Genomic DNA, 23,193 nt, shown 5'->3' with positions numbered 1-23,193 from the left:
AGGTCAAGCTAATTTGTTTGATATAAAACTTAGCATATAATACTAATTAATGGTAAAATTAAATTTGAGAACATGGAGGATAACCTTGAAGGCTTGATGGAGAATAAGGAGAGAAATTATGTATGGAGAAGGAGGACATCCATGAAAATAAAAACTGTCGTGAATTGATAAACAATTTATTTGTATTTTTTTATATTTTTTTTAAAAGAATTGGGCAGAGCCAATTAGAGAAATTTCCAAAAGCAATCGTCACTTATAAGAATTTGTGCTAAAAAAATAGTTGTCAAACAAACAACTATTCATGTCATCGACTACTGATACTTCCTTGCTTACCTGTTGATGTTCTTGTCTTTGCCTTTTACATACCACTCATTTACTCGATTTTTTTTTCCCTTGTTTATATTTTGTATTTATATGTTTGTTTAGTTAATCCTTTTTGATTTATGATATGGGTCAAACTTGTGTTGTAAGATGCGAGCTTGTAAGTAAGACTTTTTTTGTGCGGGAATCTCTTTATGATGGTTTTTTCGAATCAAGGAACTATTTGACCGCATGATCTTTTATGAGCATGAGTTATCAATTTTCTTTTTTTCTCAAACTAATCATAATTTACTTATGTTCTATATACACTAGTAGGGATGGTCATGGGGTGGGTCTGGAGCGGGTCTGGCCAGACCCGGACTTGGACCCTTTTATTTTTTATAGGTCCAGACCCGAATCCGGACCTTAAGGGTCCAAAATTTTCAGACCCAGACCCAGACCCTCCAGATCTGACGGGTCTAGGGTCCTTGATGGGTCCTTAATGGGTCTTAAACAAAAGTCTCTTCGATTGTCAAAATTGAACCATTTGCGAGTCTTTTTGTATTTTTGTAAGCAACTTATTATCGTATTACAAACACTTGTTCGAGTCTATGAAATTCAAATACAAAATAATTACTAAAACTTAAAAATAAATATTTAATTGTATAGGGTCCGAGTTCGGGTTTGAGAGGCGGGTCTAGGGTCTGGGTCTCGAGGTCGGGTCTGGGTCCGAGTCCGAGTCTGCACCTTGAGACTCGAACTCGAACCCGTTAAATATTTTCTAGATCCAGATTCGATTCAAATTCGATGAGTCTCAAAAAATAAGACCCAAACCCTTAAAAAAGGGTGGATCCGAGGCGGGTCCAACAGGGTCCTAGACCCTTGACCATCACTAGTAGGATGATGATGGAAGCTCATTCAATACCAAACCAGCTCACATCAAAAACATTAGCGGCTTCAATTACTTTAGTCTTCCTTCCTCAATCTTGAACCTTCTCTTTCTATCTTCTTATTCTCCAAGTTCAGTCACCGTTTCAAATCATATCCCCAATTTTAATTAGGGTTCTTCTTTCTCCCTTCTTCTCAATTACTCCAATTTCCTCTCTCTTCAAAGTCTGAAAGCACAATTATTTTCTTCACGAACTCCATAACCAAATTGTAACTACTTTTTTCTTTTATAGATATAGAATATCTAAAATATATATTCTTCTTCAATGGACTTTTTAAAATCTAAACTAATCTATAAGATTTTTTTTTGTTTGATTCAGGAGTTGATGTTCATGGCAAGATCTTCATCTGGCAGCAAAAATGGCATTAGAATTGTTGTTGCTGGTGACCGTGGAACTGGAAAATCCAGCTTAATTGTTACCGCCATTTCCGAAACTTTTCCCACGAATGTTCCTCCGATTTTGCCGCCATCTCGTCTTCCTGACGACATGTTTCCTGATCGTGTTCCTATTACTATCATTGATACTTCCTCTAGGTAAACCTAAACCCTAACTGTTATTGGTGTACTAATTTGTGTTTTACCTATTTAATCTAATGGGTTAAGCTAAATAAGCTGCTGATTAAAGCTTTATAGTGAAGTTTATTAATGTAGTGTTTATTTTGGGCATGGGTTTTAATGTTGATATATGTGATTGTTTTTTATGAAATCAGTACAAAGTTGAGCTGTTATGTGTATGTTGCTGATTAGAACTTTATCGTGAACTTTATCAATGTTATGTTTGTATTGGGTATGGATTTTCTATGTTAGTACATATGATTGGGTATTTATGAGAATATATTTTTTTGTGTGCTGGATTTGACTAGTGTTGAGCAGAGGAACAAAGTTGGAGAGGAGATGAAACGTGCTGATGCTGTTGTGCTTACTTACGCATGTGATCGTCCTGAGACTCTTGATCGTTTGAGTACTTATTGGCTTCCTGAGCTTCGCCGATTAGAGGTGTTTGTTTATACATGATTCATCACTGAGCTTTAACTGCTCATTTTTTTATGTGATGATGAGTTTTTTCTTCTTTTGTATAGAACTTGTTTTTGTGATTGCAAATTAGTCTACTATTCTTGGTGTATTATTTTGATTCGGCGTTGCGGTGCCGAATGTTATCATGCTTAATAGTTGTTGGCTTTTGATGATATAAGGTGTATGTTTCAGTTAGATTGCAACACTATAGCAAGTTAGTACAGAGAAAGAGGACTATTCCTTGTGTCTAATGGAGTACTCTTGTGGGTTGAATCTCTATAAGAGATATGCATTTCTTAGTAGCTCTCATAATTTCAGCGAACTTTTTGCACAATTCCCTCATTTTTGGATGTAAAAACTTGTTTAGGTTGAAGTTAAGTAGAAGCAATAAAAACCTCATTTTTGCACATTTTCCTCTGAATATTCCCTTATGGTATTATGTAAATGCTCAGCTGAAGTTATCTTCAGCTTGAATCAGTATTAACTTTAGTAAACTATGTTTGAGCAGGTGAAAGTTCCTGTTATCGTTGTGGGTTGCAAGTTAGATTTGAGGGATGAGCAACAACAAGCTAGCTTGGAGCAAGTGATGTCTCCAATTATGCAACAATTTCGTGAGATTGAGACTTGCATAGAATGTTCTGCATCCAGACATATACAGGTAAATTTACTTTGTCATCGATCATTTTCAGTTTGTTTATCTCTTTGTTTACCATCTTTCTGTTTGTGTAATCTTCTTCACTGCAAGATTGCAAAAACATTTAATAGAGTAATTACTAGTATCAAAAGAGACACATGACAGAAAAGTTTTTAAACCTACTATAAATCGTAAGAAGCTCTCTTCTCATTTATGCAGTTGTTTCCAAAATTAAAGGGATTTTCTCTCTGCAATCTTATCTTGACGTGAGTAAAATTCTGTGCAATGATTATTAAGCTCTCTGTTAAGTACCCAAGTTTTAACTTTTAAGTGGGCAAGTAGTGCAACTGCTTTGGTTTGTCTTTTATCTTGTTCTTAGGTATCTTGACTGAATGATTTTTAATGTTTGATATGGTGTGGCATTGTTTGACTAATTTTCTTTTGTTGGAAGAACAATTTTTGTACTGAGAAGTTTATGTGTGTGGCATGTTGCAGATCCCAGAGGTTTTTTACTATGCCCAAAAAGCTGTACTTCATCCTACAGCACCGTTATTTGATCAAGAGACTCAAACATTGAGGCCTCAATGTGTCAGGGCACTGAAACGCATATTTATATTGTGTGACCATGACAAGGACGGCGCTTTAAGCGATGCAGAATTGAATGATTTCCAGGTTTTTGGATTCATTTGTAAACACTTTTTGATGCTCTGAATATTGCTAGTTGTTAATTTAAATTTTTTTGATCTTGCAAGTTCCAAGTGCTTCCAATTATTGTTGAAATTATTTGTGACTATTTACAGGTTAAATGCTTCAACGCTCCTCTCCAACCATCTGAAATAACAGGAGTAAAGAGGGTTGTGCAAGAAAAATTACCTGAAGGAGTGAATGAACGTGGTTGTCTCACTTTGAGAGGATTTCTATTTCTTCATGCCCTTTTCATTGAAAAAGGGAGGCTGGAGACAACATGGACTGTCTTGCGGAAGTTTGGATATAATAATGAAATTAGGCTTGATGAGGATTTTCTTCCACCATCATTCAAACGAGCGCCTGACCAGGTGAGTTCACTTTCTAGTTTCGTATTCTTTGCGTGATAAATCTGCAGAATCATGCCTCTTTTGGTCTCCTACTATAGGCCTTGTTTGTTTCATTATCATCAATAGGACTGAACATGGGTCTAATCTTAGATTTGGACCCCTAAATCTTCTGTGGACTCAAAAATTAAACAGAACTCCACAAGGTCTATAAAGTTGGATCCTTAGGGTCTAGGCTTCGAATAACGGGTCTAAAGTGTTTTGCTTAAATTATTTTTTTATCCTGGATTTTTATACCAATTTCATTCAATGTTTAAGTTCATTGAAAAAAGGAAGATATCCAATAGTGAGAACATGTCAATTAGTCAAACAATAGATTTTAAATTGATGATTTTTAATTTTGGAATATAATTTTTTCAAAAATAATTGACATATAAATGTTTGAACAAGTAAAAATTTATTTAAAATGATTACTAAAGTAGCAATAGGCTAATAGTTGTGAGTTATCAACTACTAAAATGACAATAGTTATGACTTATGAGTTTGATGTTATTGGAAGTAATGATAAATATTTATAGGGTTTTAATTAGATACTAGCTCAAAAAGTTCCAAGTTTTGACATATAATTAGGATATAAGGTTGAATTATGAATATTTAGACTCAGATATGAACCATATTTTAATTATCTTTTTGATGCATCTCATTATTTTGGTGTCTTGACAATCTTTGGTATGTTGCTATGTGTCTCTAGAAATAATGTAATCATGAAAAGATGGAGAGAAGAGAATGGCTAGTTGTATTTGGAATTGTATAATTCTATTGAAGAACTAAACAAAAACAGATGGTTGAAAGCATGATGATAGGGCTAGTTAAATCGAAACAAACCCTTAATTCTTCACATATGTCCTTTTGGCCATGCATGACACTAGTATTTATTCTTCTGCAAGCTTTCTTTAACTAACTTATAGCCTTGTTCTCTACTAAAGGTTTCACACTGCCTGCTGTAAAATACTCTCATGAACTACTTTATATAGCTTTTCGCTGTGGCCCGCATACCCTTCTTATATGTATGATTCATAGCTGAGGGTGGTAGAATCTTGGCGGATTTATGTGATTTGGTATACAACATGCTTTTCGAGTTGATGGGAAAAGTCCATTTTGAAGATTCTTCTTAGTGTTTTTCTATAAGCCACACAAAATATTTTGTTTATGTAATCCAGTTAAGTCTAAATTGGCCATGGCCCATACTTTCTTGGTGAATATATGCTTATATCACAATAAGTTGAGTTGGTCTTGTATGGATATAATGCACACTAAAAATAGTATGCACTAATCTCAAATTTAATTAGTGTGAGTTAGAGAGTGTGACCAAGTATAGTGGAGAGTAAAGAGTGTGGACTTGTGAATTGAATATTAAGAAAGGGTGCAAAATAAAAATAGTGTAGGTTAAATGCACATTTTTAGACTTGCATCAATAAGTTTTTTGAGTGTGGGGAGGATGAGGGCATGAAAAACTATGAAAGCTTTGATATTTTTCCCTCTTTCAAAACCTATTGTAAGAGAATATTTAGGAGACCATCATAAGTTTATTGCACGATTTATTTCTTGATCTTTTTTTTTGTTGTTTCAAATAATTTTCTGTCCATTGTCATGAATGTTTAAATTTTGTATAAAACATGGATGTTGTGATTGTAGTATTCTATACATTATGCTATCAATTGGTTCACATCATTTCAAAAGTGACTTTTTGATGTTAAAATACGCAGGGTGTGGAACTAACAACGGAAGCTGTTGAATTCTTGAAAGGAATCTTTAGTATGTTTGACAATGATAATGTGAGTGCATTTTTTTTCTTTGTAGAAATGGCTTTACGTGAATAGGATACATTGTTGGACTTTTTATTTATTGAGTACTACGATAATGCTTGTTTGAACTTTCATGTGATGGTTATTTGGCTTATCTTTGTATTTTGATCCTTCAAGCGTTGGCCGTTATAATTGGAAATTCATCATCTTGTCTACCTATATCATAGTTCAAAAACAAGGTTGCACCGTTAGGTATTGGCTACGTTGTAAAGGTTTTAAAATTTACCGAACTGAATATCTCGCGCTGTCAAGTTGTGAAAAACTATATTTTAGGTTGGTTTAAGGGATATCTCATGATTTTGGCTTCTAATCACTCTCGTTAATGCATCAATGTATCGTTACCATAGTGCCAAAATATGGTTTTGGTACGATAACGGTTGCGATTCGGTCGTGACACGGTGATGCTGTCTAGTTTTTGCACTATGGTCGTCACCCGTTACAACTATGACTATTCATCCATTCCTAAATTTGCAATTCAAATTCCACTTTTTGAGAACCGTCTTTGTTCCCGTCCAATACCATTATGAGTATGTGACCATTTTCACGCGAAACTTTTCCACCAAGTGCCAATAAATAGGTTTCTCTTTGAGCTGCATGTTTTCTAGGTAAGTTTTATTACATTGTCAACATCTCATATATATATTTTTTTCATTTATGGCAGGATGGGGCTATCCACCCTGCAGCTGTGGATGATCTTTTTTCTACAGCACCAGATTGGTAGACCTTGTTGCCTGTAGAGCTGTTTGATGGTTGTGTCTTGTATGTAATACCTGATTTTGTTTTCTGTTGATATAGTCCTTGGAATGAAGTTCCATACAAGGATGCTGCACCAACAACTGCATTGGGAGGTTTGACAATGGATGGGTTTTTATCCAAGGTATGTCTATTTGATCCTTGACGAGTGCAAGTTTATCTAAAGCATTACAGAGTCATTTGATATCTTGCTAGCTTTAGATTGAAGCTCTGTTCTTCCATGCTCTTCTGCTTTGTTGATAGTTTCATACTTGATGAAATTATAATAAAGGAGATCTTCTCTATTGGTCCCTTGGCATGCATTCTCAACCTAGGGGTGTCGCATAGATAAAACAAGATGCAATTTTCTTTTATTTGCTTCTTTTTCATGTTTCTGGTGGTAATATGTTTGTGCTCAACTCTCCTAGTCTGCTGCTTGTATCCTTACATCAACCTTTTTATAGGTTTGATTTGGAGAAACTAGAAAGGTGCAAGGATGATACTCCTATCATGTGCCTGTTATCATGAGAAAATCTTATGATTTTCAAAATTTTATTGCAACCTTTTGGGTGCTTGCTGTTATTGGATGCGCTAGTGTCTGAATTTTGTCTGTTTGTATACTCCAACCATAGTAAGCTTATGATCAATGTAACGTGCAGTGGGCCCTCATGACTCATCTTGAGCCAGCAAAGAGTGTGGAGTATCTGAAGTATATTATGTATAGTGGAGATGCTGCTTCTGCTATTCGTCTAACTAGAAGGAGACGTACAGATCGTAAGAAGCGTCAATCTGAGAGGAATGTCTACCAATGTTATGTCTTTGGACCAAAAAAGGCCGGTAAATCAGCATTGTTGGATGCTTTTTTGGGAAGGTTCGTCTTGCTACCAATACTTTTGCCTTTTTTCAAAATATTTAGGCTGGTTTCTATTTGATAACTTCTCTTTCGATCCTCCCCTTGAGTATATTTTCTCCATTTTTCTTGAAATTTCAACTCCAAAGCACGTGCTTTTTGGCGAAATGTTGCAACTGAAAAATGACATAGGAAATCGTTGTTTGTTTTGCCTTCATTTAAATGGTTAATGGAGATCTGAATTTTGGAGTTGTGTTGGAGCTCTCATGGTTTTGCTTGTTTTTTTTTTCTTATTGTAGGCCCTTCTCTGATAGCTATGGTGCAAATATCGAAGAGCGATACGTTGTTAATGTTGTAGAAGGGCCCTCGGTTAGTAGTACCTTTCATATAATTACCCTTTTGTTATAGAAGGTCACATATGCTCTTATCATACATGTACTATGGCTTGGTTGCTTCTAGCATAACTTGCACATAGAGCCAAGTTGATGATTAGTGATCATATGCTAGCCTTGTTCCCATGTAGTTGAAATATATGATATATGATTCTTTTATTCATACAACTACTATAAAATTGGACACTTGGGGAAACGCGCACATCCCTGGTTGACATGGAGCTTGTCATCCTTTGCATTCATAAAGAGTGGCATTTGTTCGGTTCATTCATGCAATGATGGTTTTAGATTAGTATGAGTTTCCAGTTTGAGTATGCTTTTTAAGCATCTCTTAGTCATGGTATTTGGAAATGTATTTGGGGTTTTTTCTAAGTGAACACTGAACAATGGTTAATGTGGTTCTGGCTTGAGGGTGCACTGCGTTGCCCCTATATTGTTATATCTTTAGGTCTCATTGGTATGAAATTATTGAGCATCGTGCTATAAGTGTTGTCATTGATGTGGATGATTTTATGGAATGGACTTTATGTGGATTTGCTTATGATTTGTTTGTGCCTACTGCAGTTTGTTTACATGTTAGTGGCAATAGCTTTTAGCTCCGAAGTGTAAACTCATAAACTTGATTGAAGGGGTTTTTTACTATTAGGTGAACTTTAATAACTTGGCAATTGATGCCTAAGGTGGTGTCATCTAATGCATGTATTTGATCTCAGTAATGGCTACTAGTGGATTTGCCTACCTATATTCCACTTATTTCTATTTTGCTAGTATGTGATGTCTTAGTGAAGAATGCAAAAAGCAGATGACTGTATCCTACTGTTTCCTTGAATGCTCTCCATTGTAAAGTTTTGGTATTGTTGGGCATAACTTTACAAGGGCATATACTTGTTGAATAGGAAGAAGGAATTTCGCATTATTAAAATTTGGAATCTATTTGGATTAGGGTGTGTTTAGAAGGTTGAAAACTCTGAGGTCAGCTTTTGCCTTGTCAAGTTTCACTTTCTTTTTGAGGCTATAAAATTTCTGGAGACATGTGAATTGTGATACATTATAATAATATTTTTTCTTTTTTCAGATGTGCACAAAATCATGCTTGATTCAGTTAGATTTCCTTTAGTTCTCATTTTTATGCATGGAGAGACGTAATCTTGCTAATCCGTTTCTTTTAGTATTTGAATATTTGGTGCCCTCTACTATGATGCATTCAATAAAGCAAAGGTATTACAGAATATGGGCTTTGAGGGGTCTAAATCCTTGTTTAATGTTTTGGAAAAATCATTGTTTAGAAGTTTTTTAAAAATATTTTTTTATAATGAAGTCACACTTTTCTAAAGCTTGTTTTGAAATGATCACCTAATTTTCTTGCCTATATATTTAAACCTGATTGATATAAGTCAAAATTTTCTCACATTCACCTCTAGCTCTCTTCACTTTTATTGTTGTATTCTTTCTCTTTGTAATTGTTATTCCTCCTTTTCACCTTTTGGTTCATTTTTCTGCTGCCCCGATTTGACTCTCAACAGGTTTCCTGTTGGTGAGATCTCAGAATTGAGATTGAGATTGAAAGCAGCGTCATTTTTCTTTTGAACCAGGAAATGGGTACTTTTTGAAAACTTTCAAATAAGCAATTCTATTCAAGTGACTTTGAGCTTATGATGTCTTTGGTTTTAAGTTGCACCTTATTTTATGATCTTCGGTAACTTAGACATGGGTTATACTATCCCCTAGATTTAGTTATCATAATGGACTTCATTATTAAATTGCCTTCATGGAGAAGGCCAATGAGATTGTTTTTGTGGTGATGATGCAGGTGTCTACCTACCAATTAGCAATGACATCAAGTTTTTATGTAGGAACTTGTTTGAATTGGAAAAGCTTAAAACTATTGTAAACCTAGTGTACTCTAAAGGATTCTTATGAGGATATAATATTATGGTCTAGTATAGTTTAAAATTAGTCATTGGATTTATAGTTACTGATTTTTGATTATAATGGACCATAATTAAATGAATCATTAAGTCATGTGCACTTCTTATCAATGTTATGGTCTAATATTGTTTAAAATTAGTCTTTGTTGTCACTAACAAGGGTATAGCAATAGTAAGATCGGCTACATTCGACCCGCCAAACCTTACTCTGGGTAGAAGCCACTTAATGTCATTGGGGTAATAGAATGTTGTTGTAGATGTGGATGATGAAAGGCACACTGAGAACAATTTTGTATTGTTTAGGATCAAAACCAAAGGCTAAACACTGACGGTTGTAACTTTTGCCATACTTGATTTTGAGGTAAATATTGTGTTATACTCCCTCCTTTCGCACAAGGAATGTTCACGGAAAATAAGAAAATAGAATCTTTTAGATAGTGGGTATATTATTTTATTGAATAATAAATTTAATGAAGGAAAAGTGGGGGCCATAAACATTAAAAAAATATTAAAAGAAAGTTAGTGGAAAATATATAGGGACCAAAATTAATAAAAGAATATGTTATAAAGTTAGTGAGAAACAAGTGGGGATCATAAGGAATATAAAATGTTAAAATGAAGTTTGTGGAAGATATGTAGGGACCATAAGCATTATTAAAATGTTAAAATGAGGATGAACAAGGTTTTTTGTCCAAAATTTGTGATATAAATAGAAAGATTTTTTGTGGGAACAACAAATAGAACACTCCAAAATGACAAAAGGGAACTTCTTTAAGAATCGAAAAAAGTATATTTTGTATGTGCTATTTGTAAGAGCTACTAATTTTAGCTTGGAAATGGGAGATTGGTTTGAGTTTTCTTTCTTCTCTATTGTGGGCCTGTTATCATTTCCAAGTTTAATCTTATGGATATAGTGTATTATGTGATTTAGTGTTGTTTTTGGTCTACAATAGGTGATAAATGTGATATCTCATGAGGAATTCTTCTACAATTTTAGCATGTGTATACAAGGAATTTGTCTTGTGGGATCATGCTAGATTTATTGCAATAATGTGTAGTTTATTTTTCAACTAGCCAATTTTTTTGATTTATATGGAATATTGAAGATGAATCATGGAAACTCTAGAGGTTAAATGGAGCGAACTAGCAAGGATAGAAGAGTTTATTCATATATTTCAATTCTTCTCCTACTTATCATTAGCAAGCCTGTTTGCTTCTTTAGTAAGGGTGAAAAAATGGAGAATTTTCGTGATGTATGAGAGATTTAAATATATGGGCATACTTGAGATTTGAATTTGTGACATTATGGGTTTTAGCTATGTGGCCACAACTGTTTTGGGCATTTGGACTGAAATTATGTTCATACGTTGCCAATTAGCACATTGATGGCATTGATGGCATTTCATAAGGACAATGCAATATGTTTGTTGAAGATGAATTGCTTGGATACATATCTACCATGTCAATTTGGACGATTCTTGGTGTTGCTAAAAGCATAACTTCCATGAAGAGATATTATGTGCTTGGGCAATTGCTATTCCTCCAAAATTAGAGATGAATTTTTATGATATAGTGTGATTTAGCCCTTGGATATGCTCCATCAGATTATTGGATTTTTTTTTTCTTGCAAACATATAAACCACAATATACCATCAGCTTTAAGGACGAATTAAGCATAAGATACGCTAGTATGGTTGGAATTTCTCATCTTGTTTACCTTATCTTTTTATCCTTCTTTTTCAAATATGTCTATTTTCAATTGAAGGATTTTTGCAAGCCTAACCAGCCTTTTTTGTTTGTGTTGTTATTACTCATTAGTGTTCGTTGCTTAAGTTCTTTATTCTTAATTTATCAATAGTGCATCTATTATCTTTCTGTCCTTATGATTGTACTCTTTGCTTTAGAAGTTGGGAGTTAGACATAGCTAGTCGGGAACAAGTAGAATTTTTTGTTGGATAATTTCTCCTGTATTTTTTTTATGGTTTTGATGTTCCTTTTTTAATCAAAGATTATGTCTTGTTGTATTAGTTCACCGTGTCGACTTTTATTAGTTGAAAACAAAAAGGTTTACTGATACATTATACATCCATTGTCGATTTCTGATGCTTGCGAAGGTGTTATCCTAATAGAGTCATAGTGTAAAAAATGAGGTTTCGGTCATGATCGGTGTAGTTGTCTTGCCGCCACATACTAGTGGGCAGTGGAGACTATGAAATTCACTTGAACCGGCTTCTGTCGGGGTTTTGTGTTATACCTTTACGATGCAACATGATAGAAATTGAAATCATTTACAACACAATTATATGTTACAATGCAGCCTTGTTGCAATACTTTTTCTTATCATCCTTTAAAGTTTTGTATTTATATTCAACAACTTCTGCTATACTGGGTTGAGAAATTTGTCTTCTCTGGCTTTATTTGATTGGTGAAGCATAAGGGAGCAAGGGACAATGTATTCTTGTTTATTTTTCTTATGGACTTATTTTCTCATGTGCTTTTGTGTTGATGAAATCACTGAAACAGAAATAGTCCTTTTTTTCTGATACTAGTTAAAATCTTTTGGTTACTTGGTTCTCTAGGAAATGGATGAATGTTGGCTGTGCAGCTTGATTGATATTAATCTTTTGTTTACGAGTTCAACGTTCACCAAGTTGCAGAAATTTTTTTCTTGTCTGATTTTTGACGCTTGCAATTTTTGTAGTTTTGCATTGTTATTTTGCTTGTGTTTGATGCTCTCTAAAGAAATGAGACCTTCTTTATGATAATGTCAATTCTCTTGACTATATTTACATGGCTCTTGGGCCTTTACTTATTATTATATGTACATCTCCCATTTTTTTTTGAAACTTGTATTTTCCTTTCTCATTCCTCTATATTAGAAGTTACCTTTTCTTTCTATAACGTCAACCGAGTCAAATACTTTCTCATAGGTTTAGTTTTTTCACATGATTTTGATTATTTTTTTTTCTTAGCTTTTCTTTATGTTCTTTCAAAGTTCAGTTTTATATCTAATTTGTTTCCTTAATTTCTAAGTCACTCATAAGTTTTAGCTACGTGATTGAAGAGTATATTGTATTCCTTAAATTGTTTTCTGAAAAATGAAAAGTAATAAAGGGAACAAAGAAACAATATGTATATGCCTATATGGTTATCCTTATATTCTAGTCTTTTTTGACAGGGAAGCAAGAAGTTCCTCATTTTGAGAGAGATACCTGAAGATAAAGTGAAGAGCATACTTTCTGCAAAGGATTCTTTAGCTGCTTGTGATGTAGCAGTTTTTGTATATGACAGGTATATGTACATATTATTCTATATGAATAATAATCACTGCTATACATAATTAATTTTTTCACTACTATTCATCAATATATTTTGTTGGGATTTTGTTAGAATTGTTTCACTGTGTAGATTTCAAACATGCATCTGTTTATAATTTGAGTTTTAATCAAATAAAGATTAAGCGTCACGTGTGCAAACTGCAAACAAGAAGGGTTGTAAATATGAAAAACAAGGGATAGTATTATCTCCCACAAGTTCACGTGCAAGTAGTTGTAGGATATGAGCAAGCTGGTGAGATTTGGTTTGGGTCTATGATTTTCGTTATTATATAGCTTTTGTTTATTAACCTCTCTTCCAAATTCAGAAATTACTAATGTCTATTTAGCGTAGTGATGAAAATTCTGGAGACGCTAATGCTAGGGTCACTAAGATCACCGAGTAAGTACCTATATTATGATATTTGTTCCCTTCCTGAATGGGTGAAATTGTGAAATATTATCCAGAGCTAATTCACCTATTCTCCTAGCTAAAAATAAGTTCGTGAAGGTTTGCTGTCAGTTTTGCTTTGCATCTTGTTGAATCTTGTGTCATGTACACTGTAAAATTTAAGCGTACCTTTTCTCGTTGCTGTGATGAATTGATATGGTACTAGAGTACTAGATGCTGTTAGCAATATGTCTTTAAATATCATGAGCTAAATATTGTGAGTGAGACTTAATTACCAGGTCTTTTACTCCTAGTTATTATTAGTTCAGTGTTATAATTTAATTAGTGTTTTAGGTTTTTTAATGACTTATTGGTCCTTGAATTCATGCAAGGAAAGTAGAGTATCATTAAGAATCACCATTAATTGTTGAAGTTTTTGGTGCAAATTTGCTCATCCTGGTCTACCCCCTCAAAAGAGATTTATTGGCGATGATGTTGTGACCTTTGTTATTATTATGCTAATGTGAGACATTTTTATCACAGTTCTGATGAACTATCGTGGAAGAAGACTGCTGAACTGCTGTTGGAAGTTGCTGGACATGGAGAAGATACTGGGTACGAGGTGCCTTCTCTTATTGTCGCTGGTAAAGATGATTTGGATCCATATCCTATGGCTATTCATGACTCTACTCGGGTATCTGTCTTTCAATATATTCCATATATATTATGCATATGAACATTTTTCGCTGTATTATATTTTGTATATATGTGAGGTGAACACTGCGGAAAGATTGTTTACTTGAATCTTGGTCACTCACTCTTTTTAGATGTGTACTCTTTTGCTATGGAAATTTTTGAGTTTGGATTTTACAACCTTTGCACAGTACTGTCAGAGTGAAAGAGGTTTGAGTTGTCATTTTATATGATAGAGGTGTAGTTTCAGTACCAGAATCAATGAATTGGATGTATATGAAGTGGGTGATGGTTTTCATTCAATCCTATGTTAATTGGACAATTATCCAAGTGTCGGTGACGTGTGTCCTCGAGTCGGACTCGACAATGTGTGATGCATCCAATGCAGAAGAAGGGGATCCTGACCTACAAGAGGTGTAGCAAAAGAGCTGCGCAAGCCATGAGGAATTCGGTTGAAGAAGCTATATGGATTCTGTTACAGGAAGCTGATGCAAAAAGTGTGCACCTGGAAAAGAGAATCAATTTAGTTAATAGCCCTTCTAGTGGAGTCCAGCTTATACATTGTATTTTGCCTCATATTGAGTAATACTCTAGAAAGTCCTAGCTAATGATTGTTAGGCTAAAATTATCTCTATAAATAATTGAGGTAAAGGCATTATAATGGCATCTCAGATATGAAATTACTTCTCTAGAGTAGCTAAGCTCAAATTAGCACATCTTCTCTTTTAATTGCCTTTCTTCTTTACTATTCCCTTAGCTTACTTTTTCCTTTTTTCCCTTTTTCCCTTTTTCTCAGTATCTTCAATTTCTACCTATTGAAAATTCCTGGTCCATATCAATTGGTATCAGAGAAAAAACAGATCCATGGGTAACCCAACCAATCAACAAAGAATTGAAGCCCTTGAGCAAGATCTTGAGATGTTAAAGGACTTACTTACTCAGGTGCAATCTGAATGGTGTGCATTAGAGGAGAGAATGGAAGAGAGGTTATTGAAGAGCTAGGAGAACCTCAATGATTCCTTAGCCTCAATGATACTGGAAGGGCAAAATCGAATGCAAGAGGCTTTGAAAAAAATGCAACCTCCAGATCATCAACCACCATTGCATAACCAGACCTTAAATACCCCTAACTTCCCAACACTTATTACGGAGGAAAGTAACCACTCGATTCGCACTTCCCAAAATTTCGGCCACCCCTCCACCCAAACAACCTTACCCATCCCGAATCCGAATTACCCACCCCTATCACCCATTCCAGTTCCTATTTCGCACCCCACCTCAGGCTTCCCACACATTCCCATCACATATCAACCACATCACATATCAACCATATCCTATTCTATTTCCCATCCAACCCAATCCCATGCCATATCACATCCTTCCCCATGATTATATCCATACCGACCTATTTGGATCACCACATCCGAATTATGGGCGTCCCGAACCGAACCCAAGAGAATATTGGAAGCTAAAAATGCTAGACACACCCATGTTTTACGGAGAGAACCCTGACGGATGGTTACTCAAGGCTGAAAAGTTTTTTAAATTTTATCAGTTGACGGATGAGGAGCGAATTGAAGTAGCCGTGATGAGCATGGATGGCGCAGCTCTGTTGTGGTATTAATGGGAATGTCAATTGGGCACGATTCGAACTTGGGCTGAGTTGAAAAACCTCATCCTGCATTACTTCCCCACGAAACATAGGCACCCTCTGCGAACAGTGGTCGGCCGTCAAGCAAGAAGGGACGATGGCCGAATACACACAGGAATTTGTGGAGAAGATTACGGTGTTGGAGAAGGTGCCTGAATTTATTATGCTTGGGTCTTATGTGAATGGATTAAAGGAACACATCAAGACTGAATTAAGATTGTTTGTTGCCATCACTTCAAAAAGGCAATGGAGTGGGCAAAATATATAGACCAAAAAGGCAATGGGGTGAAAACCATGAAGCTATGGATGAAGAAAAGGTAGCAACTATGATAAAATGGCCCCAATCGAAAACTCTTAAAAGAGTTACGAGAATTTTTAGGGTTCACTGGATATTATCGAAAATTTGTGGCTAACTATGCATTCATTGCTAAACCATTAACTGATTTACTAAAAAAAGATGCATTTGTGTGGAATGATGAGGCCACTAAAGCCTTTGCGACATTAAAATCGGCCATGACTTCAGCCCCTGTTCTAGCTATGCCCAATTTCTCCCTCCCTTTTATCATTGAAACTGATGCTTCTGGAAGTGCTCTAGGGGCTCTTATTGCAGGAAAAACTCCCAATATCATTTTTTAGCAAAACATTGGTACTAAGAGCAAGCGCGAAATCGATATATGAGAAGGAGCTCATGGCAATTGTTTTTGCAATAATGAAATGGAAGCACTACTTGTTGGGGCGAAAATTCATTGTCAAAACCGATTAGCGAAGCCTTAAATCATATGGGAGCAGTGGGAAATCGACACTGATTACCAAAAGTGGGTGTTAAAGTTGATGGGCTAGGACTTTGATATCTTATATAACCCTGGAGCATCCAACAAAGTGGCTGATGCGTTGTCTCGAATTCCTGATGAGTACGCCGAATTGAGTTCTTTACTCGGCTCACACAATATTCAATGAGATATTCTACAACACCAAGCAATTTAGTGAAGATTCGCCAAGCAATTGAACATCAAAATGCAGCACCAAGGGGGTTCACTATGCGGGGTGCCAAGCTATTCTACAAAGGGCGCTATATGCTGTCACACTCATCTCCATTCATTCCAGTGTTACTACAAGAATACCATGATTCGCCGATGGGAGGCATGTCGAGGAATTCAAAACGTACCAAAGGTTGGCTGCCGAATGGTTTTGGTTTGGCATAAGGAAACAAGTAAAGCAATATGTGCGGGAATGCACCTTATGCCAACAGCATAAGGCGCCTCAAGCTGTTCGCTTGCTGGGTTGTTATAGCCCTACCCATCCCAGCCCATGTGTGGTCCGATATTTCAATGGATTTCGTAGAAGGGCTGCCTACTTCCAACGGCATGAATGCAGTGCAAGTTGTGGTGGATCGGTTAACCAAATATGTTCATTTCTTGCCCCTTCGCCATTTTTGTGAAGGAAATAGTGAGGCTACATGGATTTCCTACTACTATAGTGTCTGATCGGGATTGTATATTTTTGAGTAAATTTTGGCGGGAGTTGTTCAAGCTACAACACACAAAGCTCATCCGTAGCACCTCCTTCCATCCACAAACCGACGGCCAAACGAAGATCGTTAACAAGGCACTTGAAACATATTTGAGATGTTATATCAATTAGCAACCTCGTAAGTGGACCACTTGGATACCATGGGCCGAACATTGTTATAGTACTTCGCCTCATTCCAGTCTGATGTCCCCTTTTCAAGCCTTGTATGGCCACCCACCCCCACACTAGGTGCGTTTTAATGAGGAGACCGTGGTCGATAGTTTGGATCAACTACTCCGTGAAAGGGATGCAATTTTAGATGAGCTACAGTTTAATTTAGCTCGAGCTCAACAATTGATGAAGTATTATGCTGATAAGAATAGGAAAGATGTTTCATATGAAGTTGGAGATATGGTCTATCTTAAATTACAACCATACAGACAAAGGTCTTTGGCTACATGAATCAATGAAAAATTAGCACCTCGTTTCTATGGTCCATATAAGATACTACAAAAGATTGGGAAAGTGGCCTATACATTGGAGCTACCTGATTCAACTCTAATACATCCTACATTTCATGTATCTCAACTCAAAGCAGCGGTAGGATCAGCAGTTGCTTCCCCCATTCCTCCTCATCTGACTCCTGACTTGGAATTAGTTGCACAACCCGAAGATATCCTGGATATACGTAACCGTTCCTCGTCCCCGGATCAAGTTGAAATTCTGGTGTTATGGAAGGATTTGCCTACAACAGATGCCACTTGGGAGGATCTTCAACGTATGCTGTTGGTCTTTCCTTCTAATCACCTTGTGGACAAGGTGAATCTGCTGGCCCAGGGTAATGTGATGCATCCAATGCAGAAGAAGGCGATCCTGACCTACAAGAGGCGTAGAAAAAGAGGTGCACAAGCCATGGGGAATTCGGTTGAAGAAGCTATGGATTCTGTTACAGGAAGCTGACGCAAAAAATGTCCACCTAGAAAAGAGAATCAAATTAGTTATTAGCCCTTCCAGTGGGGTCTAGTTTATACATTGTATTTTGCCTCATATTGAGTAATACACTAGAAAGTCCTAGCTAATGATTGTTAGGCTAAAATTATCTCTATAAATAATTGAGGCTAAGGCATTGTAATGGCATCTCAGATGTGAAATTACTTCTCTGGAGTAGCTAAGCTCAAATTAGCACATCTTCTCTTTTAATTGTCTTTCTTCTTACTATTCCCTTAGCTTACTTTTTCCTTTTTTCCCTTTTTCCCTTTTTCTCAGTAACTTCAATTTCTACCTGTTGAAAATTCCTGGTCCATATCACAATGCCTAGAATTTTGGGACATGGGGACACTGTTCTAAATTAGCTAATGTAAAAGTATGGTATAGTTTTTTAATTAATTATAAAAAAATTAAGATTTGAAATCAAAGTTTTGACATTTTAAAGGAAAATTTTAATTCTAAAATTCTCACCTGTGTTTAGGTAGTCTAGAAAAATTTAACATTTGCACTATTTTTCTTTTTAAGGACTTCCTGACTTGTAACTGCCTGGTTGCACTTTTTTCTTTTTTTTGTTTTTCTAACCTTTTCTTTTGCTTTCTAAATTTTAATATTGTATTTTAAAAAATCTAGTACAGTGCCCCTCTTATTCGCTTTGTTTTTTTTGAAGTATCTTATTCACTATTATTGTCCCATTTGGTTTTTCCATGCTTGCCAATGCACTATTAAAATTTAAATATCTCTTATTGTGTATAATTGAAAAGTATTAAAAAATAATATTGTAAAATTTAGATTGAGACGAATCCAATAAGATCCCACTTGACTATGTTTTAACTTATAGATCAAGAATAAAATATAAATTAAGAATGATCAATGAATAATATCAAAAAACCAAATGATATAATAATAATGAATAGGAGGGAGCAAGGTTATTAGGATCGGGATTCTACTTAGGGTTGTTGAGGGGGTAGGATCGAAATTGATAGAATCGGATCGTAGGATCATGTGATCCTACAAATAGGCATTAATGTGCTTTGGATTACTGATTATCAATTATATTTGTTCTCTTTTGAAGTTTTAAGGTGTAAATAAAAACATATTTGACTTCATTTTTTGAGTTTTAAAAAAAAATGCTTTCAATAATAATTTTCAAACTATAAAGCAAGAAAATTTTGAATTTTATAATGGTATTTGTATAATTATTTTAAATATATATTTATATATAATTGAAATTTGTATTATATGAAATTATTTTACAATTGAAACGGCCTATTTAGGATCGAATCGTAGGATCGTAGAATCGTGTTATGATCCTATCGCCTCAATTCTTGAGCTAAGTAGGATCGCACGATTCTACCACATTAAGATCCTACCTATGATCCGGATTAGTCGCCTATTTTTAGATCGTAAGATCGTAGATCAGAATCGGGATTCTGATAACTATGGGAGGGAGTATTTGTTTTTTATGTTGTTTCTTTTTTTTTTTTATTTTTTTTAAGTATAACCATCTTTACCTATTACCATAATGTTGAAGTCCTTTAAACGAAAAAATGATGTAAAGCTCGGATTTTTCTAGGATTAGTAAAATGTGAGATTTTTATAAATCAATCCCACCTTTAGAATTAAACTATCCTATTTTAACTAACTTACTACATTGTTGCATTGAAACTTGAAAGAAATAATAGATTGAAAAGTGACTGCTTGTTAAAATCGAAGGTTAACATAAAGATACAAGGTATAGTATCAGGTCCCACATGACACATGTCCTCTGTCGTGTTGACACGGGTACAATGGTCACATATGCCGTGTTTAGATAACATAGATTCAACTATGTGTTTCTTTGGTGCTCAACTTTTCTCGTTTGGACCATTTATATAGGGTTCTATTGCTAAAAAGAATATTAGGAAAGTCTTCATATTATTACAACCTGTTTACTTGGAGCTACTGAGGTTTTTCATAATTAATGTAGTTGCCACTGTAGTGAAGACCTTCCCATACTGCAAGTCGGTGATTGTATGACCTGCCTTCATTAAAGCCACTGCTATTCTAGAAACTTTTATGTCCCTAGATTTGGTTGCCTTGGCACAGATGATAAATGCAGTTGTTATGAGTGGATAGATTAACTTGCTGAAAGTGGCTAGAGAGAATATAGGAAGGGGCTTTAGAAGATAGATTGCCATTACTTTTGAATCATTGTTCTGTACCTACATGTTGACTTTGTTTGAAGATCGTTACACAAAAGACTGATTTTTTTTTAAATAATCCAAATGGAGGTTTCTTTGTTGCATTTAGTGGGCAAACATAACCTATGCAGTCGCAAAACCTGCAGTTGATATGCCTGTATGCCCTTTTAATATTGAGGTTTGGGGCATTGGAAACTATCCTTTCACAATCTTGTTGTATACATTTTGGAAAAATAAGATTGTATTTGTTAGTAAGATGACTCATAAACAAGCCATTTGTCTTTTTTTTTTTTTTTACTCTACAGGTTAGCCAAGATATGGGTATTGATGCCCCGGTGCCTATCAGTGCCAAATTAGGGGACTTCAACAACATATTCCGTAGAGTTGTGGGTTCGGCAGAGAATCCTCATTTGAGCATTCCTGAGACTGAAGTCGGAAGAAGCAGAAAACAATATCACCGTCTTGTCAAAAGCTCTGTTACTGTTGTTTCAGGTAGTATATCAATGTTTTGTTCTCCTGAGACGAGGCCTTTTTTCTTGAAGAATTTATTTTTAGATGAACTGTTTTGTTCTCCAATATAGGGCATTGATTTTGGCAGCCATAGAACATAAAAATTTAGCACAGTTTTTTTAAAAAAATTTAGTATTAGTACAGTAGGATTTATTGTGGAACAAGTTCCTGTGCTGCCCTTTGAGGAAGTCCCAATTACATGCATATGTTTTTTTGGGAATATAATAGGGTTTAGGCAGCAATGAGTATATGTTGTGAAACATTTTTTGGCCTTGAATTTTCCATATTATATATTTTTTCTTTGAGTAATCAATTTTAATGGATTGTTTTCCCAGTAACTAGCTATAGGAGATCCATTAGAAAAAGCTGACATTAATATTTGACACCATATCGTCCAGATCCAGAAGAACCGTTATACTGTCCTTTTAGTATCTTAAATACTGTGTGGAGTTTGAAATATGTAATTATACAATCCTCTTGAAGATTTCTGACTAATTAGATTCACTTTCGTTTTAATGATATCTCCTATCAGGGTTTGCTCTTGTAAATGAGTCAGCCGTTTATTTCATTTGTGTTCCCCCTGATGTGTTCATTTTTAACTAATGTAGTGATTATAATTCTTTCTTTTACAGTTGGAGCTGTTGTTGCCCTTGCTGGATTAGCGGCTTACCGAATTTACGCAGCAAGGAGAAATTCCAACTGAGCAAATAGATATGAAAATCCATTTCATGTCATATTTTTCCCTCCTTACCATATTTGTGCCCGCGTATGGGTGCCTTATATCTGACATTTGTAGACCACCCATTTTATAGTAGGTGAAAATCTTATCTATAGGCTTTCAATTTCTACATTTTGGATGCTGGGTTTTATGGTAGTGTATAGTTGCTCTAAATGCCAAATGGGTACTGGTTTGGTGCACAATCAGTGCAATAAAATTTTTGCCAAAAGATGTTATTTTGCATTGTTAAGTAGAGAAATGCTTTTGATTTGATGACATTTTGTATTGCCATGGCAATGGGTTTTTAATGTTCAATTATTAGACGCAATTTTTGATGGAAGTTAACGATCCGGGATTGTACTCGATCTACTTGGTATGGTAAGGTTTGTGTCCTGCAACTTCAAATTTGTTGGATCATGCTCTTTGTGCACTAAATTATTCAGATGTTTGTGATTCGTCATTATAGGCTCTATAACAATGTCTCAAGGTGAGACTGTCTCACACAAGAATTTGTGATCATTATGTGTTGTTTTTAAAAATCTTACATGTACATGTTTTTTCAAAAATTCCACTTTTTGTTTCAATTTAACTTAAATCTTTTTTTTTCATTAGTAATTGAATGAATTCAATTGAATCTTTTATATATTCTAAATTAATGTCTATATTGTAATTTTACAAGCCTCTTTTCTCCTTTTCCATGCTTATCTTTTTAATTTTTGTATTTATAAAATGTTTAATTTTTTTAAATTCACATACCAGAGTACACAATCGCCCAATTTAAACATCTATTCAAGATTCAAGAAATGAATTTGCAGAAAAATTAAAATTTATTCAATAAAAAATTAAGAATCTCAAATCAACAACACCTATTTATTCTATTTATTTTACATCAATTGATATTTTGGTTCGTTCTATTCACTTTGTATCAAATCTATTTTTGGATAATAGTTTATCAATTTTTTTAATCTCATCTATACATTTTAACTCTTTTTTGATTTCATTCAACAATTCATTCGCTCTCTTCATTTATTATCGATTTTTTAAAAACTCTACAATTTCTCTTTGCTTCAAATCTGTTGGAACAGAGAGAGTATGTTTTTACAAAATCTCGAATTATCAATATGTACTGTTATAACAAAAATCTAATTGATAATTTTGCCTGTAAGATTCTCATTTATAAAATTTCGATCCACCTCAAAATGTTTTATGCGATTACATTGAATTTGGGTTTTTAAAATGCTAAATTTGTTGCCTTTATTTCACATTAAAGTTAGATGCGTTTATTTGGGAAAGCCAAGTTTATTCATCAAATTTACAGAGCCATAAAACATTCGTTATTTCGTTAGCAATTTCTTTTATGATAAAAGCTCAATTTTCACTGGCTACTTATAGAAAAGATAAATTCTCTTTACATTCTCCCAAATAATTCTCTAACTTACTTGAATGAAAAAATAGATTGCGTACAAATGATGTGTTTTTAAAAATTTCTATATGCAATTATATATTGCATGGTTAAATTAGTAAGGTTTTGTAAACTTAAAAATG

The 23,193-nt window shown here is 34.7% G+C and overlaps 1 protein-coding gene across 1 annotated transcript; it reads left to right on the top strand.

Moving 5' to 3' along the window:
- Window positions 1-1,238: 1,238 nt before the first annotated feature.
- On the top strand, window positions 1,239-21,988 carry LOC130818988 (mitochondrial Rho GTPase 1-like). Its single transcript, XM_057685284.1, has 15 exons — window positions 1,239-1,458; window positions 1,569-1,783; window positions 2,113-2,245; window positions 2,772-2,921; window positions 3,393-3,569; window positions 3,698-3,952; window positions 5,695-5,763; window positions 6,455-6,510; window positions 6,589-6,670; window positions 7,185-7,396; window positions 7,675-7,744; window positions 12,874-12,986; window positions 13,944-14,094; window positions 20,726-20,912; window positions 21,563-21,988. The coding sequence occupies exons 2-15, from the start codon at window positions 1,575-1,577 to the stop codon at window positions 21,631-21,633; spliced, it is 1,935 nt and encodes a 644-aa protein (XP_057541267.1). The 5' UTR covers window positions 1,239-1,458; window positions 1,569-1,574; the 3' UTR covers window positions 21,634-21,988.
- The last annotated feature ends 1,205 nt before the right edge of the window (window positions 21,989-23,193 follow it).

Source organism: Amaranthus tricolor, chromosome 7 (genome assembly GCF_026212465.1).
Source record: "Amaranthus tricolor cultivar Red isolate AtriRed21 chromosome 7, ASM2621246v1, whole genome shotgun sequence".
NCBI classification, from domain to species: Eukaryota; Viridiplantae; Streptophyta; class Magnoliopsida; order Caryophyllales; family Amaranthaceae; genus Amaranthus; species Amaranthus tricolor.
This window is presented reverse-complemented; position numbering and strand designations above follow the sequence as displayed.